This window comes from Triturus cristatus, chromosome 3_1 (assembly GCF_964204655.1).
Source record: "Triturus cristatus chromosome 3_1, aTriCri1.1, whole genome shotgun sequence".
In the NCBI taxonomy this organism is placed as follows: domain Eukaryota; kingdom Metazoa; phylum Chordata; class Amphibia; order Caudata; family Salamandridae; genus Triturus; species Triturus cristatus.
The window spans coordinates 690,805,457-690,833,175 of NC_140583.1; the positions used below are offsets into that span (position 1 = coordinate 690,805,457).

The 27,719-nt window shown below is 43.7% G+C and overlaps 1 protein-coding gene across 1 annotated transcript in view; it reads left to right on the forward strand.

Moving 5' to 3' along the window:
- The window catches only part of LOC146860809 (sperm-specific sodium:proton exchanger-like), a 5,538,638-nt gene that overhangs the window by 1,952,127 nt on the left and 3,558,792 nt on the right, over positions 1-27,719 (forward strand). The window contains exon 8 of the mRNA XM_085646172.1: positions 16,114-16,257. Coding sequence (XP_085502298.1) covers positions 16,114-16,257 — 144 coding nt within the window. The remainder of the gene's footprint in view (positions 1-16,113; positions 16,258-27,719) is intronic.

The window sequence follows — 27,719 nt, forward strand, 5'->3', positions numbered from 1 at the left end:
CTGATACATGTTTCTCACATTTCTTTCAGGAGTACTCCGAAAAACGTTCGGAGAGAGACAGACGGTTAGAGCACAGACTGGAAGAGCGAGTCAAGCCAAAAAGGGAGACACTTCGCACTCTGGACTACATCAATAAATAGGAAGACAAACAAAAGATTACTAAACCTCAATTTGAAAAGTAAAAGGTAGTCGGATCTAAATGAGAAATGCCCAGACTACTGAGGACTCTGCTTGTAAATGAGGAATGGATAGTGACAATGCTGGACAGCGCGGCAGAAGTCACAATAGCTTGCCGAACCTCATTGATTATATGACGGCAGTTGCGCTTAGTGAGCATATCACGGTGGAAACACCCGATACAAGGGTAAGTGTCCCACATCGTTTATGCGAAATAATGCTCCAAATGGAGGGGGTCATACCCAGGCAAGTCAAGGATCTCCTTCGGTAGAAACTGACACATGGTTATGACATTCTTTTTGCTGAAAAAGATTGGCCATCTGAGTTTGTAATAGAGTGCCCAATGGGGTAAGACGTAATTTTACTTGCTTTCTCCGACCTCATACCAGAATCAGTTAAAAATGTATACGCACAGGAGTGAGCGTTAGCTCTTGCTCCTGCACTTTATCAAAACTATGTTGGGTGGGATGATGAGTCTCCTCATCACGAAATTAAATGAAAATCCATTCCTCAACCACAGAGACAATACCCAAAAAACATAAGGCAAAGAAAGAAGTCAGGGAGATCCTAGATAAATGTAAAAATTGCACCTCATCCATGAATAATCCCTTGTTTCCCAGAATGATACCTGATAATTCATACCCTCTAGTCTTAGACTACAGACATTTAAACTCTTCCACATGCACATTTGCAGTACAAAATGCACATGGTGCCGCCCTAATGAATAACATTGTGTAAAAAAAATACAAAACAACACTCAAATGGATTTTTCTGCCAAAATACAGCACCTGGGAGCAGATTTTGGACAGCATTCTCTAGGCTCTTAACGCCAATTTTGTCAATTACCACAGGGTATAAGAATAGCCCTGGGCCTTTTTCAGCCAGAGTGACAGAGTTACTTCAAAATTATGATGAGCAGGCCTTGTCCTATGTAAATGATATTTATCTGACGGATGATGAATTAATGGAACACTTGGCTAGAGTGAACAACATAGTTCTTGGATTTGCCCACCTGGGCTACAAATTTAATTTTAGAAAATCAAAAATTGCTCACCTCAATTTCCTGTTACAGAGATTTGAATTAATAGTGAAGGCAAAAGCCTAGTAGCACAATTTTTTAGAAAAATGCCCATTGCTCCAATCTCCTACAACTCTGAAGACTACAATCCATTTTAGGATTTTTGAATTTTGGCAGAACTTACATTTTGGATTACTTAGACCTTATTTTTCAGCACATCATTGGACACAGAAACATACAAATATTTTACGTTCCGGACTAGCTGATATGATAGCTTTTCAACATTAACACACAGGTGTTAACAGAACTAACCCGGTATTTCGGGTAGTCGCTGGACCAACCAAGTACACCTTCAATGAAGACAATACAGTATATATTGCATACAAATCACACTTTTATCCACTGAGAAAATACAGCAGTACAGACTGCTGTAGTGAGAGAAAGAGCACTAGCGCAGGGGAAACGCATAATTGTCTTGACCCCGGTACCGACCTTGGAGGCCGTCACCAAAGCAAGCATTCCAAATACTACAGCTTTACATCCAAGATGGTTTCAATAGGCTAACTTTCTCACTGCGACAAATGTAGATTGCATAATCAATTATACATTACAAACACAAGTATTCTTCGAACAAGAATATCCTCTGCCGAATTAAATTATGCCTCTAGATTGATTTGAATGCATCATTTATAATGATGGTTCTGTCCAACTTGTTGAAGGTATTAAACAGCAATACTGTGGCATGTGCAATTGCTAAAGGGCGCATGCTTGCATGACGGAAAGTTCCGTCCTGGGAAAACACATACTCAGTCCCAAGGGGACTGTATAGTGTAGCTGGAAGAAGCAAAAGCCTTGATACTGGCACCACAAAATACGGATCGTGAGTTCCTCACACTTATTGTTTGTGATTAGTTTTACTATGTCCAGTCCTATCCACACTATTGGGGCCAGAATGGAGTTAGAGATTCTAAAGTTTGCACAGTAAAGCAAAAGATGCTTAGGGAACAAGTGCAAAAGAAACAATTGATGGACGGAATGCTGGACAATACACACATTCACCCCCAATCACAAGGATCTGGGTTAAATCCATCATTCTTTTGCTCACTACACCACCCCAGTTTGGAACCAGCCATATGCATATCAGTCTTGATCCAGTGCCTTGTGGGAAAAGTCCAGCCAGAGCTGCCAAGTCAGGTCCTCCCTAGAACGCAAACAAGCATCCTGGGACCGGTTTCAGGGCATCACCCTTCATCAGCCAGGATAGCTTGAATGCAGTGGTGCAGTGAGCACGGGACATACCCGTCCCACTCGGGGTGACAAATGCAAAAACAACAGTTGATGGACAGAATGCAGAGCAAGGTCATACATTCACCCCAGAACAGAGATCTGGGCCTACATTTTTTATTTTTTTGCTCACCATGCCATTCCAGTTTGGACCCAGCCATATGCAAATCAGTCACGACCCTGTTCCTTGTGGGAACAGTCTAGCCCGAACTGTCAAGCCAGGTCCTCCCTGGAATGGAAACAAGCATCCTGGGACCGGTTTCAGGGTATCACCCTTCATCAGCCAGGCTAGCTTGAATCCAGTGGTGTAGTGAGCATGGGACCCACGTCTGGGCATACCCTTTCCCACTTAGGGCGGCATATGCAAAAGAACCAATTGACGGACGAAATGCTGGGCAATGCCAACATGCACCCCCAGTCACAAGGATCTGGGTTAAATCCATCATTCTTTTGCTCACCAACAGGTGGCAAAGCTGAAAAAAGGCCTGTGGCTGGTTCATGTTATTCATGTATTGAGTTATCAACGTATTGGCGTCCACGTTGAATGGAATTCAATGGCTGATTAAGTTGTCAAGGCAACAGTTCGTACTGCTGCCATTGCGACAATCTCTCGCTCAGGTACGAGGATAGACGGAACAACTATGGTGGCAGTTATTGCCACACACAATGGATCACCCCTGCCAAAAGAATTTCCACTCAAGTACTCCTACAAGTTAGATGCAAAAAACATTTTGTATGCTCAGATTCTATGAGTGGGGGATAGAGTATTACTAAACATTGATCACAGATTAGGACTGATACTAGCTGCACATGAGGGTCTTAGTTCCGCTCATGCAGGGATTACTTCTGCAGTTAAATTACTGAAGCACCGCTATTGGTGGCCAGGTCTCTCAAACCAGACCAAGGACTGTGCCCTTAAATGCAACATCTGCCAGCAGATGAAAGGCTCTACCATAGCACGTTCAGCACAGACACCTCTATTGATTTCAGACAAGCCCTTGGCTTGTGTGTATTTGTATCAATGCAACCCCTTACAATCAGAAGGGGCTTACAAATATATATTGGTCACAGTGGATTCATGCTCCAAATTCCTGTGGGTTTGGCCACAGCCCTCGGCTGATGCTCCAACTGTTATAAAAACTTTACGAGTCTACACTACATTCAAACCAAGGTCCGGCATTTAGCTCTCGGGCGTACAAAGAAGCCATGGGAAGTCTGGATGGGGCCTTGCGCTACTCCTTCCCGTACCATCCTGAGTCAAATTAGGTCTTAAGAGGAAAACATGTTAGTTAAAGCAGTCCTTAACAGCAAGGATATTAAACTTGGGTGGCAGTTTCGCCAATCACCTATTTGGAGTCCAGAAGGAACTTAACAACATGTCAAGAAAATTCCTAGGGGGACCTACCCCTTATGAATTCCTGTTTGGTGTGAGAATCTGGGTACCAGACCTTGATAGTGTCAGCACACTGGCATCTGAAACACCATTTAACATCAGTGAACGTTTGCCTGTTTTACAGGAACTCAATAAATTCTGGGCTTTACAAAGCAGGGTCCAAGTAAAATGCACCTCCACTGGGGTAGTGAAGGTTGCGCCGGCAAGACCTGCCAGGGTCCCGAAGATTGGGGACATGGTCAAAGAGAAAATAGTGGACGAGAAAGAATTTAGCCCATCTTATAGAGCGCCTGTACCCGTCCTGTCTGTTGAAGGCACAAGAACTGTACTTCTTCAGCCCCTAGCCTGTTTGCAGAGACAAAAAATGTATCTTTATTGATCTGATCATACCAAACTCTATGGCCGATTGTCAACAGTAGGCCACTTGGGCTCCTGTGTAGCCGCCGCACTCTGTTCGCTACCGTGCAGGAAACGACAGAAGATTCCACTCTCTAAGAGAATCTGTAAAGAACAATAAAATTATACTTCTCCTTGTTTAAATAACTTCAACTGTACAATCAGCAAATACAGAAATCTCAATTTGAAAAATTGACGACCTCAATGTAAATATGCCACAGATCGAGTCATCTCCTGGTTCTACAAAACCTGCTGCATGAACTTGGTTTTAAAAACAAATGCATCATCACAGCGTGAGCTAAGGGATCCCTCCCTGGTGAACATTACAGCAGTTCCAGTACCTCATGGAATAGTGTGGGACAGGGTATCATATGAAGTGTATGGCCCAACCGCATTTTGGGAAATTTCTTATTTGTTTAAAAATGTCCTTAAATGATATCACCTTGAGTACTTTCTCTGATGATTCTGTCATTGAAACTGTGCACAAAATGCTTGCAGATCTAGAGCAATCCGCTCCATTTTCTAATGATGAAGTGTATGATTGCGCATTTAATTATGAAGACATGTTCTGTTATCAACATCATGGTCACCATTGTTTACATAAAGCTAGAATCCCACAAGCTGTTTATTATTACACTCAATGGGAAGACTGCCCAATACCGCCGAAAGGTAGTTCAAAGACATTTACAGAAAACTTTGCTTATTTTTCATGTTTTCAAAAGACACACAATTGATTTTTTTTGTTTAAATCTGTTTTTATTATTTTCAAAGAGTTTACATGTGTATGAAAGACAACATTCATCATATCATTACAGCCACATTTAGGACCTTGTAACAGTATCATTCAGACCTCACGTATAAGTTTGGAGTGCCCTACCATACATACTCTTGGCATTATAGCCGCAGTTCCATATTGAACCTCAGCAGGTGGGTCATGTCAGCGAAGATAAAGTTCACTGTGCATTCTTAATGTGATTCTGATGGTACTGTATACAAATTGTTACATGTCATACATCTCATGTGATCGCACAGATGTTAGAGAAAACAAACAATAACCCAAAAACCAACTATAGCAGCTTAGTCCGACTTCTGATTATACACTCCTCATTTAGTCCCCTGTATCCCCCCCCCCCTTTTTTTCCTTTAACTTACTTTCTCCCGTCCCTCCCCGTCTCTCACTTCTTATCCACGGAACTGCAACGTGAACCTCCGCACACATCAGTGTCCCACCTAACTGGTGGTTGACATATATGTGCCCGCGCGCCGAGATAAGGGTGCACGCGACAGGTCGCCCGTCTCAAAGTGTGTAAGTGTTGCTCTCGTCGCCTGGTCGCTGCTCCAGGCTGTCCCCCTCTGTACGTATTAGGACTTGAAGCAAGCCCTCCCATTGTGCTGCTATAGGTGTCTTACGCAGACCCAATGTTTCCTCCCGTATAATGGCAATTCCCTCTGCTTTGGCCCACACTAGGAGTAAACGCCTCCATGCCTTTATGTAAAAGACACACAATTGATGGACGGAATGCAGAAGAAATCAAAACATTCACTGCCAGTCAAGAGATCTGTGTTAAATCCATCATTCTTTTGCTCACCATGCCACCCCAGTTTAGACCTGGCCATGTGCAAATCAGTCTTGAACCTGTGCCTCATGGGAATAGTCCAGCCCGAACTGCCAAGCCAGGTGCTCCCTAGACTGGAAACAAGCATTCTAGGACCGGTTTCAGGGTTTCACCCCTCTTCAGCCAGAATAGCTTGAATCCAGTGGCACAGTGAGCCCGGGACCCACGTCTGGGCATACCCGGCGCACTTAGGGCGAGAAAGCAAAAGACTGTTCCTATTGGGCGCAGGGTCAAGACTTGATTTGCATATGGCTGGATCCAAACTGGAATGGCATGGTGAGCAAAAAAACATTTGGATTTAGGCCCAGATCTCTGTACTGGGGTGAATGTATGACATTGTTCCTTATTCTGTCCATCAATTGTTGTTTTTGCATTTGTCACCCCGAGTGGCACGGGTATGCCCAGACGTGGGTCCCGTGCTCTCCATGCCACTGGAGTCAAGCTATCCTGGCAGATGAGGGCTGAAAGCCCAAAACCAGTTCTAGGATGCTGGTTTCCAGTCCATGGAGGACCTGGCCTGGCAGTTCGGGCTGGACTGTTCCCATTGGGCGCAGGGTCAAGACTGATTTGCATATAGCTGGGTCCAAACTAGAATGGCATGGTGAGCAAAAATACAATGGATTTAGGCCCAGATCTCTGTACTGGGGTGAATGTATGACATTGTTCTGCATTCTGTCCATCAATTGTTGTTTTTGTATTTTTCCTGTTTTGACACATCAGACCTACACTTGTATTCCTATAGTCTTGCACCTACACCTGCAAAGAAAAATATGCTAACAAACACCAAGCTGATATACTCTGCTTCCTTTAATTCCCAACTGTCTATACAGGGTTTCGACTTTCGAAAAACACCATAGACACCAAATCTGTCTGGGGGACAAAAGAGTGGCAGGTTCAGGGAACTGGGACCTTATTAAGGCCATGCCTGATACCACATCAGATGAACAAAACAGTGCAGCAAATGTCCTGTCTTGGTATAGCCAAGATGAAAGATTCGAACACACCACTTATTCACACATTTTTACGCTTTGAGAATAGTAAGCACTTAACACACTTCAGTGAGGATACATTAGATACCATGATACGTAATGATTCCTTCAATTTCAGCAGACCCCAATTGGAAGGGATGGTTGGTTTGGCTGACAGGCACAAATAGGTGTCAATCTAGATTCCTGGGTAACACTGACGGGTTTAGGATCAACAGGCCTGATCAGCAATATGTTGAAAACAGAACACTCAGGGTGGTGACATCATATAGTGTTGGGAAATTGTGCCTTGATTGGCTAAAGACCTCATCACCCTCTCAGGTAAAGCAAAATTTGTCCCTTCTTTCTGATGACATGGATCTCAGGGATTTTCCATTAGGTCCCCAGAAGCCACGTCAAAAGCACTTCTTGTATGCAGTATACAATGAGCTGTGGAAAGTTTCTCAATTGGAAGCTGCTGAAAGACTGCGTGAGATTGATAGGGTTAATTTAGAAAAGGCTTTGGCTGTGGTTGACAACAGAATGACCACATTATCATCCAGAATTTATTCACTGGGCAACATAGTGTCTTCTATAATTGGCACGATACAGCAAGACATGTCTATTTTACAACATGGACAGCCAAAATCTGGTCCATCATAATACTGAGCTGGACTTTACAAAGATTTTGCTCGGGCCACGTGCTGTGGCGTTACTTCAATAGCACAAGTCTGTTTCCGGCATATGATCTAACTGAAAGCCAGATTATGATGGCACAAAGAGATGCATATTGAAATATTGGACCAATTACCTTTCACGTGGCTGAGACACCATCCACAGACCAGATAATCCATGGTTACATCACCCTACCGGTCACGAATTTCGTATTCCAGTATTGTCTCCAATATCACCAGGTAGGCAGATACAAAGCACTTGGGAAATGTTATGTAAATGAGTACTGGGAATTACCATTCAGGTTTAGATGCAGAAATGGGGACACGGACATTTTCCTTAGTGGTTCTGACTGTGAGGATGCTTTAAGCCGGTCCTTAATTTGCAAAGACATTTCTCTTCACTGGGCATGCAATGCTTTTGTAACACATTTGTCTTGTTATCTGAAGGATTCCCCAGCTGCCGTGATTCATCCAGTTTTCAAGCTGCTCTCAAATGGGAGCTATTTGATGCTGAATGATCAAGGTTACTGCGGAATGGAACCGGGCATTGCTTATGCAGTGACGGTTAATTCCATACCACAGTTAAGGACGTAGCGCTATGGCCTTCAGTAAATGTTTCCAACATACAGTTTGACTCTCTGAGCAAACTGAAAGCCATGCTTTTTTAAAGGGATGTGGCCTTAACTTAGGCCAGAGAGACGTTTGATCTCCAGGTTGCAAGGTCCTCGTCTGAGATGCAGTCACTACTCCACACTAACTTCCTGCTGCATTTTGGGGAGCTGGTCCACCGTATCTTTAACATATTTGATACGAAAGGAATAGTGCACTTTTTTAAATGTATCGGAGTGATACCATCTTTCATACACTCCGTGTTGGGAAGCGTCTTTGGAGGGCTCCTGCTTTTCCGGCTATATGTTGTGGGAATCCTGATTTTAATTTCTCTGCTCTGCAATGGATATCCAAGTTCAACCCGAAATGGAGACATCACTGCTCATGCTGCATTTCCGTGAGCACATGGTACACTGCTTCGGAACACCTCTGCTTCAAGAACTGAATGAGCACTGGTTCTTATCCTTCAGGCCTGTCTGGCTTGACTGTATACAACCTGTCTTCTGCTGTCTGCTTTGCAGCCATGAATGCATCCTGGATATATGTCTCGAATCACAATTGGTTGCGCCACCAGACATTGATGTACTGAAGGACCCCTTAAAGACCCATGTGTTTTGCTGTCCCCAGCTTATCACATTGATGATGAATGCATTCTTACAGCCACCCTGGGATGCTTCAGCTCCTAGTTCTGTGAACAGCGGCTCTGCAGAGCTCTTATGGGCTACAACTCCCTCAGTGGCTGCTGTGGAAATTGGATGGAATCACCTTTGCTCCATAAACCTGCTATGAGGTGCACCTCCAGGAACGTCATGTGCGGTTGTAAGCAACTGCAAAGTTGCATCTACCACTCGAAACACATAAAAAATGGACTGAATTATCTGTGTGGGAATAAATCTTTTTAATGAAATGAACCAAAACAGCGTTTTGGTTTCTTTTTCTAGGCACCATAGCTTTTCTCAGTGCTTGGGATTTCAAATGGTATGATTATTTAAAGGCTTTTTAATGAATATTTTAAACAGTGCTCTTAGATGCTTTTAAGATTTGTTTTTAACATTTTTAAAAGGATTTGCTGGCTTATTAGAAGGCTTTTATATATCAACCCTTTGTATGAGAAGTCTCTGTTATATTACCGGGTTATTCCCATGTGGCAAAGCAGTTTATTTCTTTCATTGTCCTCACAATAACATTTCAGCCGGGAACTTTTACACATTTTTGCGTGCAGGACAATGTATCAGTTTCTCTGAAACTAAACTTGTTTACACATTTAGCTGCGCACAACATTATCACAATGCCATAAACAGCATGTACAATGTCTCTTTTTGCACTATGTACAAATGTCATCTCTATCTTTATCCACTGGCGGCAACATATCCATAACATCACTAATCTTTATGCGCATCCCAAGGCTGCTTTCTATTATAAAAGATGAGCATCCCACAGAGGGACCCTGCAAGCTCAGACTGCACCACACAGTGGTCTGACATCTCCTGAGGGGTGTGTAGTTCATGACCAAGACGGGCTCCTATATTCTCTTCCATCAGGTAATGGGTTTGGATCATCCCATGGGGGAATTCTTGGCTTCACACCTACATACACTCTAGGTACACTCAGAATAGGGTCCTGCGTAGTAGAAGTACATCAGACTACTGCCTTGTTATATGACTGCATATAGCTACTGTTTTAGCACCATGGTAGAACTATATCTACTATTTACGCTTTTGGTGCTAGTAATCACTTTTATCTGTTTCTGTCTAATAATCATTGCAGCACATGTATTTTATACAAGAATAACATTGGTTCAATAAACCAAATGAAAAACATCCCACTGTGTATTCTCTGTGTACTTCTCTGAGAATAAGTGAGCACGAGTTACTCAGCGAAAGGTTCCGTACTGTTTCCACTATCTCTGGGGGGGTCAGAGTTGTCATGTTCAGTGGTTTCCAGAAACCATTTGCTCCCTGGTAAGGTTAGGGGGGCTTACGGTGGTACTATGGGCTAGCTGGTCTTTAGGCCAACATATCCTGCTGGGGTGTCCGGAATCAGTATAGACACCAAGCTCTTAGTTTATGTTGTCCTACAAATGCGCAGATCCTACGGATTAGTAGGAACTACATGACAGGTCGGCTGTCACTGTGGTGGCTTGATGGATTTTTAAGGCCAGTGACACGGCCCCTCCTGCGGTGGACTTGTGTTTGCTTCTGATTAAGAATGCTTGCTGGTTTAATCCGATCTACTTGCATCCCCCATTTTAGAGAATCTGACATCCTTATGCCCTCACAATCAAAGTGAACGGTCTGCTCTGTCAGGGAACCAACAATTCTCATTTTTCCTCTAAAGGACCTCTGATGGTTAATCCCTATTAATTTGGACATGTCAGGGTTTATTTCTAAGCCTCTGTTTTTACAGAAAGCTGCAAACAAATTCATTTCCTTCTGGAGTCCTATCAGGGTTCTGGAAATAAATAGCGTAGCATCGTGACAGAGATACCAGCAAGTTCTGGGGCATCATGTTCAATTGCAGAGCCCCAGTTCACTGTCCGTTAATATACATACTGAATATGGTTGGGGCAAGTACACAGCCCTATTTGACGCCCATTCTGATGGGGATCTTTTCTGTTAAGTCACCAACGTTGTTCCACCTTACTTGTGTAAAGGTGTTGGTATGCAATACTCTGAAAATGAAGAGGAGATCATCTGGAACCCATAGATTCCCAGCAATCTCCATAGCGTAAACCTAGGGACCAGATCAAAAGCTGACTGGAGGTCAATGAAGGCAACATATAAGTATTCTTTCTTTAGGGTGACAAACTTCCAACACAAAACATTAAAACGAAAGGCCTGGTCAATGGTGCTTATTTTGTTCCTGAAACCTGCCTGGGTGTCTTCCCAGATATGATTGTCAGCAAGCCAAGTTTGCAGCCTAGTAAGTACCTGTCTGCAGAATATTTTGGGGCATTTATCCAGTAAGCTAATAGGCCTGTAGTTTGATGGTTTGTCTTGCCCCCTTTTTATAAATTGGGATAATAGTAGCGCCCTGCCAGGATTGTGGAATTTTACTGCCCTTCATGATGGCGTTACCCAAGTGATTGAGGTAATGGACCCAGACCTCAGGTTTGGATAGAAACAAATCTCCTGGAATCCCATACAGTCCAGATGCCTTTCTTTTATTTGTTTAATAGCATTCTGTTTCGATTATGGTAAAACAGGGGGAGTCCTTGGGTGAACCGGCCACACTAGTCATTTATGGTGGTGGGTTGAGGGGGTATTAATATATCCAGTGTCTCCTGGGCCCATTAAACCACCCTCCCTAGAGGCTCCTCTTTGTAAAGTGACGTAAAGTGGGTAACACATTTATCAGGCCGGACAACACCCTCCAGGTGATCATCAATGGTACGTGTGCCTTCAGTCACTAACTTCCCGAAGGACTTGAGGTTTTTGCTATCAAGTGCCTCGGTAAGGTCAGCCCATTGACCCCACTTCCATCTTTTCTTTGCTGCCAGCAATGTGAACTTATATTTTGTCTTGGCCATAGATATCTCAGGTTTGCTGCCTTTTAAATATTTTTGTCCAGGTGTTTTTGTCCTGTTTACCATCTTTTACAAACCAGCAAGCTCGTTTCTTTATGATGCTTCCCCTTGTTGTAGCCTTAAGGAAGAGGGGCTTTATTTGATTCAAGAATCGGCAGTGCACAGTGACAAAGTCAAACTGACAATGAGCAGTATCAGGCACATAGTAGACCGTAAAAGTGTTAATAAGGCCTTCATAGATTTACCTCTGGAGCACCACATTAGATGAAATGTTTGCACATTTTATATTACGCCTATTATTAACTGTCTGGATTGAGCTGGAAAAAGGTATGGGCGCCAGGATATCACTCATAAATATGGCTAAGTCGAACCTGTCACATAATGCCTAGTGATCCCTGTCCGTCCTGGTGTTAGTGACCATGTCCAACAGCGCTGACCAGAGTGCCTGGTCAATGAAATTGTAATCAATATGACTAGTTGAAACACCTCTTTTAAAAGTTGAACGTGGAGGGAAATCAGAGCAGGTGTTGCTATTCCCAGGTCAAAGTCAACTACCGGTTCTAATTGAGAGTCGTCAACCATTTGTTTCAATGCTGCTTGATCCCTCTAGAGATGCTAGGTCCTCAGGCTCTGCAAGTCTTGTCAAATTCATCCTATCCCAAGAGAGTCTGGTGAGGCAATCCCCTGCAATCTTTGGGCTGGTCGACTATTGGGGAAACCAAGTTGGGCGGGATTGATCTAATGTATATATTTACAATAACAAGTTGTATCTCTCCCTTTAACGTATTCACTGATATTATCAGGCCTAAGAGACCCTTACTGTTACATAAAACCAGTTTAGTTCTTGGAAAGTGATCCAACCTGAGCCAGATTAGCAAACCCTTGACGCTCTACAGACAAAGATGGAACCGCATTTATGGAATAGGTGTAGAACCCAGTCCTGTATACTGGGTCCACTGCCCAGGTCTCCTATAAGAGAACAATATGTTGCTGATCTATGAATGCTCCCCACTCAGGGTCAGAGAGTTTTGCTCTAATACCTGCAATATTCCAAGATAAAAAACTAAGAGATGTGTCCCTCATCTTGTCATCCCCTCCAATAAGACCTACTGAAGGAAGGCGCACCACCGGAGCGTTTACTGGAACCTTTGTGGGGCGATACACTCACCTGTGCTGGACCCCACCCTCTTGTGGATGAACTGCTTTGAGTGAGAGACCTACAAAATAATTTTTGCCAAAGCTCTGGAAGACCACCTAAAAAAGCAGCACCAAGAGTACACAAAGACACTGTTCCGAGGGCACTACCCCCTCGTAGCCTCCCCTGTCGGAGACATTACCGTAACCTTAACAGGAGCGCCCACAATTTGCTTGCTTTGAGTTGGACGAATTGGAACATAGCCTGGCTATTATTCTAAGACACCTCTTTACATGCTAGCGCTGCACGCTGGGACTACTTAAACCATTTGAAACAGACTGTTGTTACCTTACTTTGAACCCACACGGTTCCAACGAGCTTCCCTGAACTTAGCACAGTGACCTTCAGTACTGCCATATTTACCTCCCTAGAAGCACACTAACTTCTACATCTCCATATTTCACGCCTAATTGAATGTTTCACCAACTTGGAACAGTCTTTCGTGGGGGCATATCTACAAACCCATTTGCGCCGCTTTAGCGGCCGATTTCAACCGGAAAGCGGCGAAATAAACATCTCACTATTTTCAAGGACTCGCTAACGCGTGTTTCCTTGATTCAGTAGCCGTGTTCTCTCCATTTTGTATGTCAGCGATTATTATCGCTAATGACATGCAAAATGGGCGTTCCTTACAATGTCTGCATGATTTACGTGACAGACCTTCGCACTATTAACAATGAGGCCCCAGCGATGTAAAAAACTGCGCCAACCACGGTTATCGCATGAACTTAACGTCTGCTTTTTCATCTACTTAGCTATGCTGATAATGGGAGGTGGATCGCCATGTTAAGTCCACCCTCCCCATCAGCAAGCATCTCCATAATCATCGCTGGATTTCAGGCGATGTTTCTTTTTCTCACCATCTATCGCTGGAATTACATCGCCAGTTCGCAAAGCGTTGATAATACGCCGCTAACACGGTGATGTAATTCAGCCATAGACGGCGATAAACAGAAATACGCTAAGTGCACTTAGCGATGTTTACTGCTCTTCCTCGATAATATTCCCCTTAGTTCTCCATATCCCAGAATTCACTGGGTCTGAGGAGGCAGTCCCTGCAGCGTGGCAGCAGCACACCTGTGTCGGCGCTATAGAGAGTGTTCCAGTCTCCAGCACTGCTGGTTTCACCAACTAGGAGCTGTCCTGCTCAGTACTCCATATTGTTTTATTTCTCATCTCTTCCTGCTGCCTTTATATTTTGCATTTCCCGGTAACTCGATTCCTCTGTCTGTCTATATGTCGGAGCCGAACACTACCTTCTTGCACATCGCTGGCTGGGCCTTCTTACCGTGTGGATGGTACCTGCTCCCGAAGGTTTAACTGTGTGAACGTAACTGACATTATTATCTGGGACACAGTGGCTAGTCCTGGGAGCTTATCGATTTGACTCCCCTGCTATACCTGTAGTAAATGTTTGTGATCTAAACCCTAAATATATTCTCATTGTGGTTAGAAACTAGAAAAGACTTTGTTGTGAAACACCTTTGAGGAAGTCTCCCTCTCAAAGTAGTTCTTCCGAGTGCGGTAGCTAGAAGGGGTGTGACATGGGTAAGTGGAAGGTATCAGATAAACCAGCAGGGGTCGAAGGTGTACGTAAAGCACCTTGGTAGTCTGCTAAAAATTGGACTCTGTGTGAAATAGATTACCTGATAGATGAGGTCGAAGGCCTGCTGTCTGCTAAGGACCCAATAATTAACATAGGGAAAAAAGGAAACGGACGACCCCAAAAGAGTATTGGCTTATACTTTGGAAAAACTCAACTGTCTGTAGACTAGGGGGATAAGGAAAAAACCTGTGGCATCTCGACTTCTCATTTGGTGCTGCCAGCGGTTATTAGCGTTTAGCCACTAAATCAGGCATCCTCTTCTCGTCAAATCCAAAGTGCGTTAAGCCCTGAGGTGAATGTTTATTGTTTTTAAAGATTTGATGCTCTGGTAGATCAGGAAAGGGAGACAGGTCCTGGCCAGCTATGCCTCCATCCCTTTCTAGTGAATGATAAGATTGAAGCAGTGTCCCCAAGTCAAATCGACATTTTAAATTGAGAAATTGATAGCTTAAATGAGATGTTGGAAAAGTTGCCTATGATCTACATCGAGAATACATGATTAGACATAGTAACTAATTTAACCAATCCCGCTATTGTAACGAAAAAAGAGCCAGCCCAGTCCTATACCAAACAGCAGGTTAGCCCCAACACAAGGTTCCACAGAGACATGTTAAGTACTCAACCTAAGACCCTACATTTGAGATCACAAAATCTAACAGGTAATCATAGGGTGAGTAGGGATGCAAATGGGTAAATTTATAGGTTTAATAGTAGTGGCCCATTCGATAAACCTATATTCTGAGGCTATATACACAATGTCCCACTCAGATCTCTGATTGATACTCTCTCTATAATCTCTAAGCTTTTTGATATTTGTTTTCGAAAGGTGCCCAAACTCCTGCAAGGTGCTTTTGAATCTTCTGACTCAAGAATCAACAAAGTGACCCACTGGCTGAAACATGTGAGGGGCTGTAGATCCCTAAGTAGGGAAGACATACTACAGACTTCACGTATCAGCTCAGGGCAGAGCACATGTGACAGCATAGGTCTCAAACTTAAGTCTAGCACTCTAGCATATGAGTTAATATTATTAGAGTTAATGTTTAGGCCGCAGAGCAACTCTTTAATATATCTTATATATAATATCTCCCATAGCCAACCAGCGTCCCCATTTCCCACGCCACATGAAAAATCTGAGTACCCCCAGCCTTTGGCTCCCATAACGGAGTCATCTAATCTTTCACAGATTTCCTGACGTCAAACATGTCAAGGGGGCCTTGCTCAGAGAATATTAAAGCCAAGAAATCAAACTAAATGTACCCATGTGAACGAACTCAATAGGGCGTGCAGCTCTAGCAGAAAGAGGGCTAGGTCTCTGTCCCACCTAAAAAGGTGCCCTTGGTGAAGCCCCCGGGCGCCTTCCTTCAGTAGGGCTTATTGAAGGGGACAACGAGATGAGGGATGCATCTCTTAGTGAAATAATTGAATAAACAGATACATTGAAACCTTGAAAGATTCTTTATTGTGGAAGTACAATCCTACCTATAACGTAGGTGGTGCCATTTCCATCTGTTTATAATAATATTCTAACTGTCATTGTTGCACTTATTATAATTTGATTTTTTATTTTATCAATGTGTCCATAGGATTGTATGACACTATCTGTATATTAACATAAAATGAACTACATTAAATCAGATTTTTCTATCTACAGGTTTTGGGACTTGATGTCTTATTTATGTATTGTTATGATATTTTCTCTTGTTGGATATGAACTAGCAGAAGAATCCATAAAATTTTTAGAAGCTACAGTGATATTTAGTATTTGCACATTATATATTGCATTCGTGGCCATAAGGTAAGTTCTGTGTTAAAAATGAAAATGTAACACATTTAGTAATTTGAAAATTTCTGTTACCAAATCTATTTTAACGAGCAACATAATTGCATGTTTTTCGTGGTGGAATGGTGGAAATTCATGATAGTAAGCTATTTTTTTTCCTTCAGTTGAGTGACTGAAGTGTCATCCCAGTACCAGACTCCAAGTCTGACTTATGTGCTTCTTTCTTGTACTAAACATCTTTGAAGCCAATTAGGTTCCTAGCCATACTGCTTCCTTAGGCATCACACCTATTTGATTGTCCTTATATTTCAAACCTTTTGAAAAACGAACCTGTCATCATGGATCCCCTAGATCACTTTTGAAAACAATAATGTCTTATAAGAAACTGTTGGCAGTGTAGTTTCACAGTCCAGCATTCACCTGGATTTTGGTACTATGTTTTAACAGAAAACATAATTGCACATTTTTCTTGGTGGAATGCTCTAAATTCATGAGAGTGAGTCATTATTTTTCCTTCAGTTCCCTTACTGAAGAGTGATCCCAATCCAAATCCCAGACTCGAAGTTTGACAAATGTGCTTCTTTCTCTTACCAAACATCTAGGAAATTGACTCGGTTTTTCAAATCCATACTGCTTCCTTGGGCATCTCAGCTATTTGATTGTCCTTATATTTCAAACTTTTTGAAAAATTAGCCTGTCATCATGGAAAAAGGCAGGAAAGGCTTTTGAATTCATTAGTGAAATATGGTAATTATGACATCAATTCCGAGTCTCTGCACCAAGTATTTGGCAGAAATGAACAGTTAAAATGCTACAAAGCTTTCAATTTAGAGATTCAGGTCCAATTTAAGTTTCTTTCATTTAACGATGTCCATGCTTGAATTAATGGACATGTGTACTATCACACTACATAAACAAATGTGACTGAAATCTCACCAGATTCATAATATTTTTATTTAATTTTGTTTTCATTATAAATGTTTTACAACTACTTTCTTCTCAGTCCACTTGCATTTTGATTTTACTGACGTGTCTGTGACATGCAAATGTATGTACAAATGCATCATATTCATACATACACTCCTATGACATGTGTGATCCACTGGAGAAGAGTTCCTGAACCTAGTGCCCAAAATGAGATCCTTGTGCCTAAAAAGAAGTGAAAGCAAAGAAATGAGTGGGGATTGATTTAGGATGTAATCAGGGATGTCATCAATCATGTCATTTAACATGCCACAAAAGATGTATTATGTGAAGTCATAAGCAGTGTATGGCGAGGCGCAGTTTATAGTTAGCTCAGTAAACTCAAACTGGTGCATCACAGTGTTATTTTTCGTTTTATTTCAGCCCCTATCTACTTGATTTTTAACATTTAGTTCTGTCAGTGAATATATCAACGTATCTTTATCTATCTATCTACCTAGCAGTAAATATATGTGTGTGTGTGTGTGTTTTAGCTGTTTTAATAATAATGTTAACACCTTTCAATGAATCTGCAAAAACCTTTCAAAACAAGCATTGGTATAGCCAATAGGTCTCGCCTGTGGGAAGTTATGAGCATTTAGTTATGAAGCACATTATCCCATGTATTGTGTTGCTATGCATTAATAAAGCAAACACAAGGAGATGATGGATGGAGCGCAGAAACTTTTCAGACACTCACCCCCAGTCACAGATCTGAGTTGAATCCATCATCATTCTTTAGCTCACTTTGCCACCTCAGTTCAGACCCAGCCATATGCAAATCAGTGTTGACCCTGTGCCTCATGGGAACAGTCCAGCCCGAACTGCCAAGCCAGATCTTCCCCGAACCGGAAACAAGCATCCTGGGACCGGTTTCAGGGTAACACCCTTCATCAGCCAGGCTAGCTTTAATCCAGTGGCAAAGTGAGCAAGGGACCCACGTCTGAGCATATCCTGCCAACTTAGGGCGAAAAAAGCAAACACAAGGAGATGATGGAAGGGGCGCTGAAACTTTTCAGACACTCAACCCCAGTCACAGATCTGGGTTGAATCATCATCATTCTTTAGCTCACTTCGCCACCTCAGTTCAGACCCAGCTATATGCAAATCAGTCTTGACCCTGTGCCTCATGGGAGCAGTCCAGCCTGAACTGCCAAGCCAGATCTTCCTTGAACAGGAAACATGCATCCTGGGACCAGTTTCTGGGTAACACCCTTCATCAGCCAGGCTAGCTTGAATCCAGTGGCAAAGTGAGCAAGGGACCCACGTCTGAGCATACCCTGCCAAATTAAGGCAAACAAAGCAAACACAAGGAGATGATGGACGGAGCACTGAAACTTTTCAGACACTCACCCCCAGTCACAGATCTGGGTTGAATCCATCATCATTCTTTAGCTCATTTCGCCATGATGATGGATTAAACCCAGATCAGTTGACTGGGGGTGAGTGCTTGCAATGTTCAACACTCCGTCCATCATCTCCTTTGGTTTTGCTTTGTTCTCCTTAAGTTGGCAGGGTATGCCCAGACGTGGGTCCCTTGCTCATTTTGCCACTGGATTCAAGCTAGCCTGGCTGATGACAGCCGTTTAGCCAGAAAACGGTCCCAGGATGCTTGTTTCCGGTCCAGGGAAGACATGACTTGGCAGTTCGGGCTGGACTGTTCCCATGAGGCACAGGGCCAGACTGATTAGCATATGGCCATGTCTGAACTGGGGTGGCGGAGTGAGCTAAAGAATGATGATGGATTAAACCCACATCAGTTGACTGGGGGCGAATGCTTGCAATGTTCAACACTCTGTCCATCATCCCCTTTTTATTATTAAATTAAATTTATATGGTGCAACAACTACCCAGAGGTTTCCCGGCGCCTACGGGCCCATGCAGAAAAAAAAAGAACGGAAAGTCAGAGCTCAGAGATTGAATAACCACGTTTTGAGGCTTTTATGGAATTTGGCATAATAATGTTCATAACGAAATGGGAGTGGAAGAGAATTCCATAAAGACGGTGCCAAGTAAGCAAAGCATCGTCCACCCATTCGAGTGAGTTTAATCCTAGGAACAATAAACTTTGCCTGTTTGGATGATCTAAGAAGGCGAGTAGGAATATACGGGTTAACTAAGGTACTAAGGTAATGAGGAGCTGTACCGGCGTTAATCCTGTGCATGTAGAAGAGGGCTTTGAATTTGGACCGGTTTTCTATCTTAAGCCAATGTAGGTCCCGGAGAGTCCCTGTGATAGAGGCCATTCGAGGTAACTGACAAAGAAGTCTGGCCGCCGAGTTTTGGACCACTTGCAGCCTCCGAATCATCTCCTTGTTAGCACCTAAATACAAAACATTGCCGTAGTCCAGTCTGGACATGATCAGGGCCTGAACCACAGTTTTTTGTGTCAGTGGTGGCAGCATCCATAGGATTTTTCTAAGCCATTTCAAAATTAAAAAGCAAGTTGAGGCAACCTTGACCGCTTGCTGTCGCATAGACAGTTGATCATCTATAATAATGCCAAGGTTGCGAACAAATTGAGAAGGTTGGGGGAGGGCACCCATTTGCAGAGGCCAATGTTGTGGGCCCCAGAGAGCTTTGTTTCCACCGAGAATTAGGAGTTCCGTTTTTCCTCCATTCAACTTCAACTTGTTAGTGTGCATCCATCCAGCAATTTCTTGTAAGCCTGATTGTAGAGAGGATACCATAGAAGTGTCTTTAGTTGATAGGGAACAGATGAGCTGGGTGTCATCAGCGTATGAATATATGGTTAGACCAGCCTCTTCTGCTAAGGTCGCCAGAGGGCTGACGTAAGTTTTGAAGAGCAGAGGGCTGAGAATAGAGCCCTGTGGAACTCCATAAGGGGAGGCATGGGATTTGGAGCTGGCCGTCGGGGAGAAAACCTGAAACGTTCGGCTGGATAGAAAGCTCTCCAGCCATTTCAGTGCTATGCCGGCAATGCCTTTAGAATGTAATACTTGAAGAAGGGTCACGTGGGACACGGTGTCAAAAGCGGCACTCAGATCAAGTAATATGAGTGCCACTGTCTTTCCCATATCAAGCCGTTGGCGGATAGTTTCGGTGACTCCCAGAAGCTTCGATTCGGTGGAAAAACCCATTCTGAAACCGGATTGGGATGGATGTAAAGTGTTTTGTGAGTCCACAAATTGTGTCAATTGGCGGTCGATATGTTTTTCCAAGATTTTGGAAAAGGCAGGGAGCAACGAGATCGGACGGAAGTTAGAGAGAACTTCCGGATCAGCATTTGATTTCTTTAGCAGAGGAAGGATCATAGCATGTTTCCACGCAGCTGGTGCTACTGCTTCAAGAAGTGAGGCATTAAGAAGTTCCATAATAAGTCTAAGAATTGGGAGGTCCAATTTTTTAAGAACAGAAATTGGAAGGGGATCCTTAGGGGAGCCTGATTTGATACTACTTAGGATGTGACTAAAAGACATAATATCACGAGGTAGCCAACTGTCAAGTATATTATCAGGTCTATCCTTTTTGTACAACGTTCCAGAAAAAGGAGGTGAGTCTGATAGTGTATTGTTGGTCTTAGAAAGCGGTTCTCCATTAATATCAAATTCAGAGCAGATTTTGTCAATTTTATCTATAAAAAACACCGCTAGATCTTCACATTGGGTTTCGGTTAGCTCTGGAGGCCCGGGTTGGTGAGTAGCGCCAGACAGTTCTTGCACCACCTTAAACAAGGTTTTGGGGCTGTTTTGAGACAGCAAAATGTTATTATTTATGTATTCAGCATGCACGGCATTACACAGGGCATGGTAACCTTTGATGGACTGTTTGTAAGCATGTTTTGAAGCCAGAGCGTAGTCTTTTCTCCAGCGTCTCTCCAGCGCTTTGCACTTAGTTTTTTCTGTTTTGAGTTTGTCAGAATATCATGGGGCATGGGGGCGATGACTATTCATTTTTTTCTTAGTCAAAGAGAGACAGGTGTCAGTGGACGATATTATCCAGCTTTGGATAGCGTCAGTGTCTGTAGTACTAACTATGGTAAAGACCGGCATACAGTGCTGAAGGTGAAGGTTAAGACAGTCAACATCAAGGGCCAGATTTATGACTTCTGGTGCATCTCTTCTAATCAGCAGAGATGCGCCAGAAGAGTTGCGACGCATCTGTCCACCCGTGCGCCACCACTTGCGGCGCACCGTGGCACTCAGATGGGCAGATGCGTGACGCATCCCCTGTCGGAAAGGCGGCGCATTGCTGGAGTTGCGTCGCAAGCGCGACGCAGCTCCAGCAAGGCTCGGGGGTGCCCTATCCCTAACATGCCGCAGGGTTTTGACGCAGCATGGCCTTAAAAGTGACTGAGTGAAATCTTGTAGATTTCACTCAGCCACTTTTAGGAGGCGTCCCTGCGCCTGAACGCCCCCCCCTGCGCCAGAACGCCTGCTTCTGGCGCAGGGCTTTACAACGTGACGCATCTCCCAGATGCGTCACGTTGTAAATACCCCGCAGCATGGCGCTGGTTTTGCGCCGCCGCTGCGTCACAAAAGTGACGCAACGGCGGTGTAAAACAGGCGCAAAGGGCTTGTAAATCTGCCCCAATGGTTTTCCAGTTTCTGAAACCCGTTTTACCAGCGGTGGCGGACGAAGGCTCACGTCCCCTCACCTGTTTTGGCTGAAAGCCAACCAAAAAGTGATCAGACCATAATATGCGGAGGGCTGGCTCATTAAATATTCGCTATGTTGGAAAAGACAGGGTCTAATTGGTGACCTGCCTTATGGGTGGGGCCAGAATTACATAAAAAGACGTTCAAGGCGGCTAAGACAGTAATTAAAGTGGAGATAATAGCCCTTTGGTTTTTCTTTGTTCGCCCTAAGTTGGCAGGGTATGCCCAGACATGGGTCCCTTGCACACTTTGCCACTGGATTCAAGCTAGCCTGGCTGATGACGGCTGATTAGCCAGAAACCGGTCCCTGGATGATTGTTTCCGGTCCAGTGAAGACATGGCTTGGCAGTTTGGGCTGGACTGTTCCCATGAGGTACAGGGTCAGACTGATTTGCGTATGGCCATGTCTGAACTGGGGTGGCGGAGTGAGCTAAAGAATGATGATGGTTTAAACCCAGATCAGTTGACCGGGGGTGAGTGCTTGCAATGTTCAACACTCCGTCCATCATTCCCTTTGGTTTTGCTATGCATTAACAAACCAGATAACTAAAAACAGTCTCCCACATTCGCAAATTGGGGCCGTTTTGAATTTGTAAAGATACATTATAGAGGTGTGTTGGAATGGTTTGTGGGAGCAAGTATATTTCTGCTCACTGTAGACAATGTTGGTGGTAATATCACATACGTAACAGTGAAAAGTGGTCCACAAGAAAACGGAACAGGCTCTCAAACTTCCAAAACAATCGTCCCACACACTGACTTTTCAGACCAGTTTAACCAGCACTGCTTGACTACCCTATGGGCTAGTCCTTCCCTGTACAGGTGTCTTGGGGTGGATCTTTGAAAGCAAAGCAGTGCACTTGCTGGGATCTAGATAGGCAATGCTCCTAAAAGTCGTTTGGCTCCTGATTTTGTTAAGTTCCGGAGCCAGTAGCTACAGCAATCTGAAGTCGTTGGTGGTGTGTATAAGTGGGGGTTCATATATTTGACCTACTCAAGTAAATTAAAAAAGCACAGTTAAACTCGATTTATGCACATTTTCTCTGGCCTAATTCATTGTGAGTGTAAAATAAAGCTGCATTACGTATGGTTAGGAAATTACTTTAGGGTATAGTTATTTACACAGCCTTTCCCACTGCAGTGTGAGTGTTAACTGGTTTCTGAAAAAGAAAGGACCAAGATGTTTAACATTACTTATGAAATATTATTTCCTTATTCTTAAATTAGAGCATGCACTTAAACACGATGCCTATTCTCTAACTAGAAAACCATGTAAATTATGTGCATACTGCAATTTCTTTTTTTTAATACTAAAGGAAACACCATCTGGTGTATTTTTTCTGAGAAGAAAAACAAAACATTAAACTTAAGAAATGTATTCTTGCAGAGGCAGGCTGAAAGGCAGTCAGGGGCAGGGCATAGTCCTTTATGGGCATATTGGAATCAAATGTGATTTACATGGTCCAGCTCTACTTACTGTTTATAAGCACCTGGTTGAAATTGCACATTACAAATGAATAAATATGATTTTGTCTCCAGTTCTATTTAGTATCAGTCACCTCCAGGCCTTTGCATACTCTTGACAACCACTAATAACCGGTAATTTTCTCTTGGAAATGTGTCAAACACAGGCAGAATGCATGACTCACCCCAGTGCTTGCTTTCCACAGGTGCCTGGAGTGTGTCTCAATTTAGGTGAGCGGCAGCGCTTCACACCAAAGCTAGCTTTATTTACACAGTCTTAAGCTCGGGGATTCAGCTGGGGAGGAGGGTGATGGACCACAGCTGCTTCTTTAAAGCTGTCTCGGAGCACACCGATCCTACCATTAACGTAACAGGCAGCGCTCCTCAAGTGTCTCACTCTGGCTGGTGGCAGTTTTCTGTGATTAGAGGACCCCCTGCATATAACTGTTGTTTTCCGGCAGGCCCGCCTTGCACAGCAGCAATGCTTCCAAGGGGGCAGGCAGGATAGACAACATTTGCAATGCAATAGGTCTCGCATTTGCAAGAGTTTGAGCTATTGGCATTGTAAATCACAATGCCTTTGATTTATGTGTTTTGAAAGCCTGCAAGCGGGCGGTGCATATACATGCTGTGAGAAGTTGGCCTGGCATATGCTGGTCACTAGTTAAAGTGGCCACCTTGCACCAGTCCAATTCGAATCTTATGGTAGATAGGTTTAAGACAACCTTTTAAAGAAAGCTATCCTAGTGGTAGCTTTGGAGAGCAGCCTTCAGGATAAGTCTCTGGAGGAATGTAAAGCAGCTTGTTTTACCTTAAAATCTCTTGAATTACCAAATGAAAGGACACCACACAGGTATACATATATAAAATATATATGTATTTATTTCTAACACTACTAATTTCTTTATGAGATTAGGGGCCATATGTAGGAAGCCAAATACCGGTCGGTAACGGACGATTTTCGGTAAATATACCGTTACCGACCGGTATTTTGGATTTTGCTATGTAGGGGGCACATTTCAGGATTCGGTAATTTACCGAATCGGTAAAATTACCGAATCGGTAATTTTACCGATTCGGTAAATACCGAATCCTGAAATGATATGTAGGGGGAGTGTCTCGTTGGTGTGGGGATTCGTTATTTACCACCAACTAAAAGTTGATGGTAAATGACGAATACCTGTAAAAAAGCATTTTTGTGCAATTTGAAGTGTGCCATGTGGCAGACATACATTCCCTTAGGGCATGTATGTGCGCCACATGTGCACACATGGACGAATCAGGGGTGCAACAGGGTGTCAATGTGACACCCTGCCACCCATGATGATGCCTCCCCCATTACCGATTCGGTATTTACCGAATCGGTAATGGCAACTGGCTTCCCATTCATTCCTATGGGCCTCCAGGCCCATAGGAATGAATGGGAAGCCAGTTGCCATTACCGAATCGGTAAATACCAATTCTAAAATACCAACATTTACCGAATCGGTAATAATTTACCTACATTACATTTACCGATTCATAAATACCGAATCAGTAAAATTCGGTATTTAAGAATCGGTAAATGTAATTTACCTACATATGACCCTAGAAGTCTGGAACATATGCAAAAATCAACAGTTCACAACAAGTTAAGCACTTAGGCTTAACTTGTTGTGAACTGTTGATTTTTGCATATGTTCCTGACTTCTAATCTCATAAAGAGATTAGTAGAGTGTGTTAGAAATAAATACATATATATTTTATATATATACCGGTGTGGTGTCCTTTCATTTGGTAATTCAAGAGATTATAAGGTAAAACAAGCTGCTTTACATTCCTCCAGAGACTTAGCCTGAAGGCTGCTCTCCACAACTACCACTAGGATAGCTTTCTTTAAAAGGTTGTCTTAAACCTATCTACCATAAGAGTCGAATTGGACTGGTGCAAGGTGTCCACTTTAACTAGTGACCAGCATATGCCAGGCCAACTTCTCACATTGGTGGGCAGCGTGTGGGATTACAGCTTGCCATTGTTTTACCAGAAAATCTCTATTTGAATTACTAACTGAAAACCACTAAAGGTACTCAAGGTACATATAAAATCAAGCTTCGTATCAATAAGTTCTACTGAACTTAGAGCTGTGTGTCAATGGATAGCACACCCTTTCTACAGCTCAAGCTAGGATCAGTAGGCCACAAACTAGTGTAGGTAGTACAACACTGCACAACACTAGAATGTCCTTAAGGGCTGGAGCCCGTGGTCCACCCAACCTCAGTACAAGGACATGACTTTCTTTGACTTGAAAGCCATATGTGCCGCAAGGCACCTGAGGATAGGACAGAGTCCCTCCACACTACACCTAATAGATCTGTTAACAACATATGATCTTAGATTAGCTCTAGGAGCTAATAGGTCTGAATCAGGGGGTGGGTCAATCATAGTCTCTGGGTCAGATGATGAAAATCAAGATGACCAGGACTCTGTGGTTGAAGGGCCAGATCCACAGGGATCTGTAAAGGACAGAGGAATGCTCCCTAAGAGAACTGACAAAGTGGAGGAAAGGCCTAGATCCCCTTCAAGGGAATCTGACCACTCCTACCACTCTGGCAGAGAATCTGTCCAGCAGAGGAATGTATACCTTCCTAGAAGGGAAGCCTCCTCTGAAAGAATGTACAAACTGCTGCAGTATGAGGAAGCAAGATTTGCCCTCAAAACCAAGCAGTTGGTATTAGATAAGGAAGCCTCTGAGCTCCAGGGAGCTTCTAGAAGAGAGGGTTTAGAAACCCCTGGTGGCAGCAACAGTGTCCCTAGGGTCAGAGATTACATTCCAGACCATAGGAACCTGTCCAAGGTTGTTCCTCCCTACCAGAGTGGGGATGATATCCAAAAATGGATAACTGCTATGGAAAGGGCCTGTAGAGTACAACAGGTCCCCCAAAAGCAGTGAGCAGCAACCTTGTGTTTCTCCTTTTCAGATAAAGGTAGAGACAAGCTCCTCACTGTTAGAGAAGAGTATGCTGATGATTATGAAGTCCTGAAGAGTGCATTAATAGATGGGTTTGGCTTAACCACTGAGCAGTACAGGTTGAAGTTCAGAGACACCCAGAAAGCACAGACTCAGGACTGGACTGACTTTGTAGATTGTGCAACCAAGGCTCTGGAGGGTTAGCTGGTTGGTAGTAGAGTTACTGATTTTAAGGGATGGTATAATCTTATGATGAGAGAATAGATCCTTAATAATTGCCAGAACCAGTTGTTGCATCAGTACCTGGTGGACTCTGATCTGACCTCTCCCCAAGAATTGGGAAAGAAGGCAGACAAATGGGTCTGAACCAGGGTGAGGCAGAAAACCCAGAACCCAGGGGGTGACACTAAGAAGCAGGATTCTAAGGTCTCTGAGAAAGGTGGGGATAAGTCAAAAGACCAGAAGTCTTCACAAGGGCCCCAAAAATCTGCATCCTGTGGGGATTCACAGCCTAACAAAGGGAAAGGCCAAAAGAAGCCCTGGTGCAAATTCTGTAAACAGAAAGGGCACTGGACTTCTGGCTGTAATAAGTCCAAAGACCAAACCACCTCCACTCCTGCCCCTAAGGCAACTGTTCCCCCTAGTGCAACTACTGGTGGAGGTGGTAATCAGAATAAGGGTGTGGTAGGGTTGACCATGGGTTCTGAAGTGGACTCTGGCCTAGTCAGAGTACCCACTCAGGCATTGCTGATTTATGATGGAGACATTGATGTGTCCTTCCTAGTGAGCCCCAGTAATCTGGGCAAATACAAACAGCAGCCTGTAATAAATGGCAAACCGGCTATGGCATTTAGGGACACAGGTGCTAGTGTCACCATGGTGGCAGAGGATCTTGTGGACCCTGGACAGATCATCCTGGGTGAAATGTACCAGGTTACCAATGCAAGCAATGTCAGGACCAACCATAGTCTGGCAGTTGTGAATTTTTCCTGGGGAGGGGTAACTGGCCTTAAGAAGCTTGTAGTCAGTGCAGACCTCCCTGTCGAATGTCGATTGGGAAATGATCTGGATACTTCAGCCTGGTCTGAAGTAGAGTTATGGAGTCATGCTGAGATGTTGGGCATACCTGCAGAGGTATTTGCTGTGACCAGGTCACAGGCCAAAATGCATCAAACTGAACCAGCTCTGGATCCTGAAAGTATGGACCAGGTGCTACCCAAGAGGAGGTACAAAAGGGGGTGGTGATGGACGGAGCATCAGAACCAATCAAACACTCACACCCAGTCAACAGATCTGGGTTTGATCCATCACCGTTCTTTAGCCCACTCTGCCACCCCAGTTCAGACATGGCCATATGCAAATCAGTCTGACCCTGTGCCTCATGGGAACAGTCCAGCCCGAACTGCCAAGCCATGCCATCCCTGGACCGGAAACAAGCTTCCTAGGACCGGTTTCTGGCATTTCAGCCATCTTCAGCCAGGCTT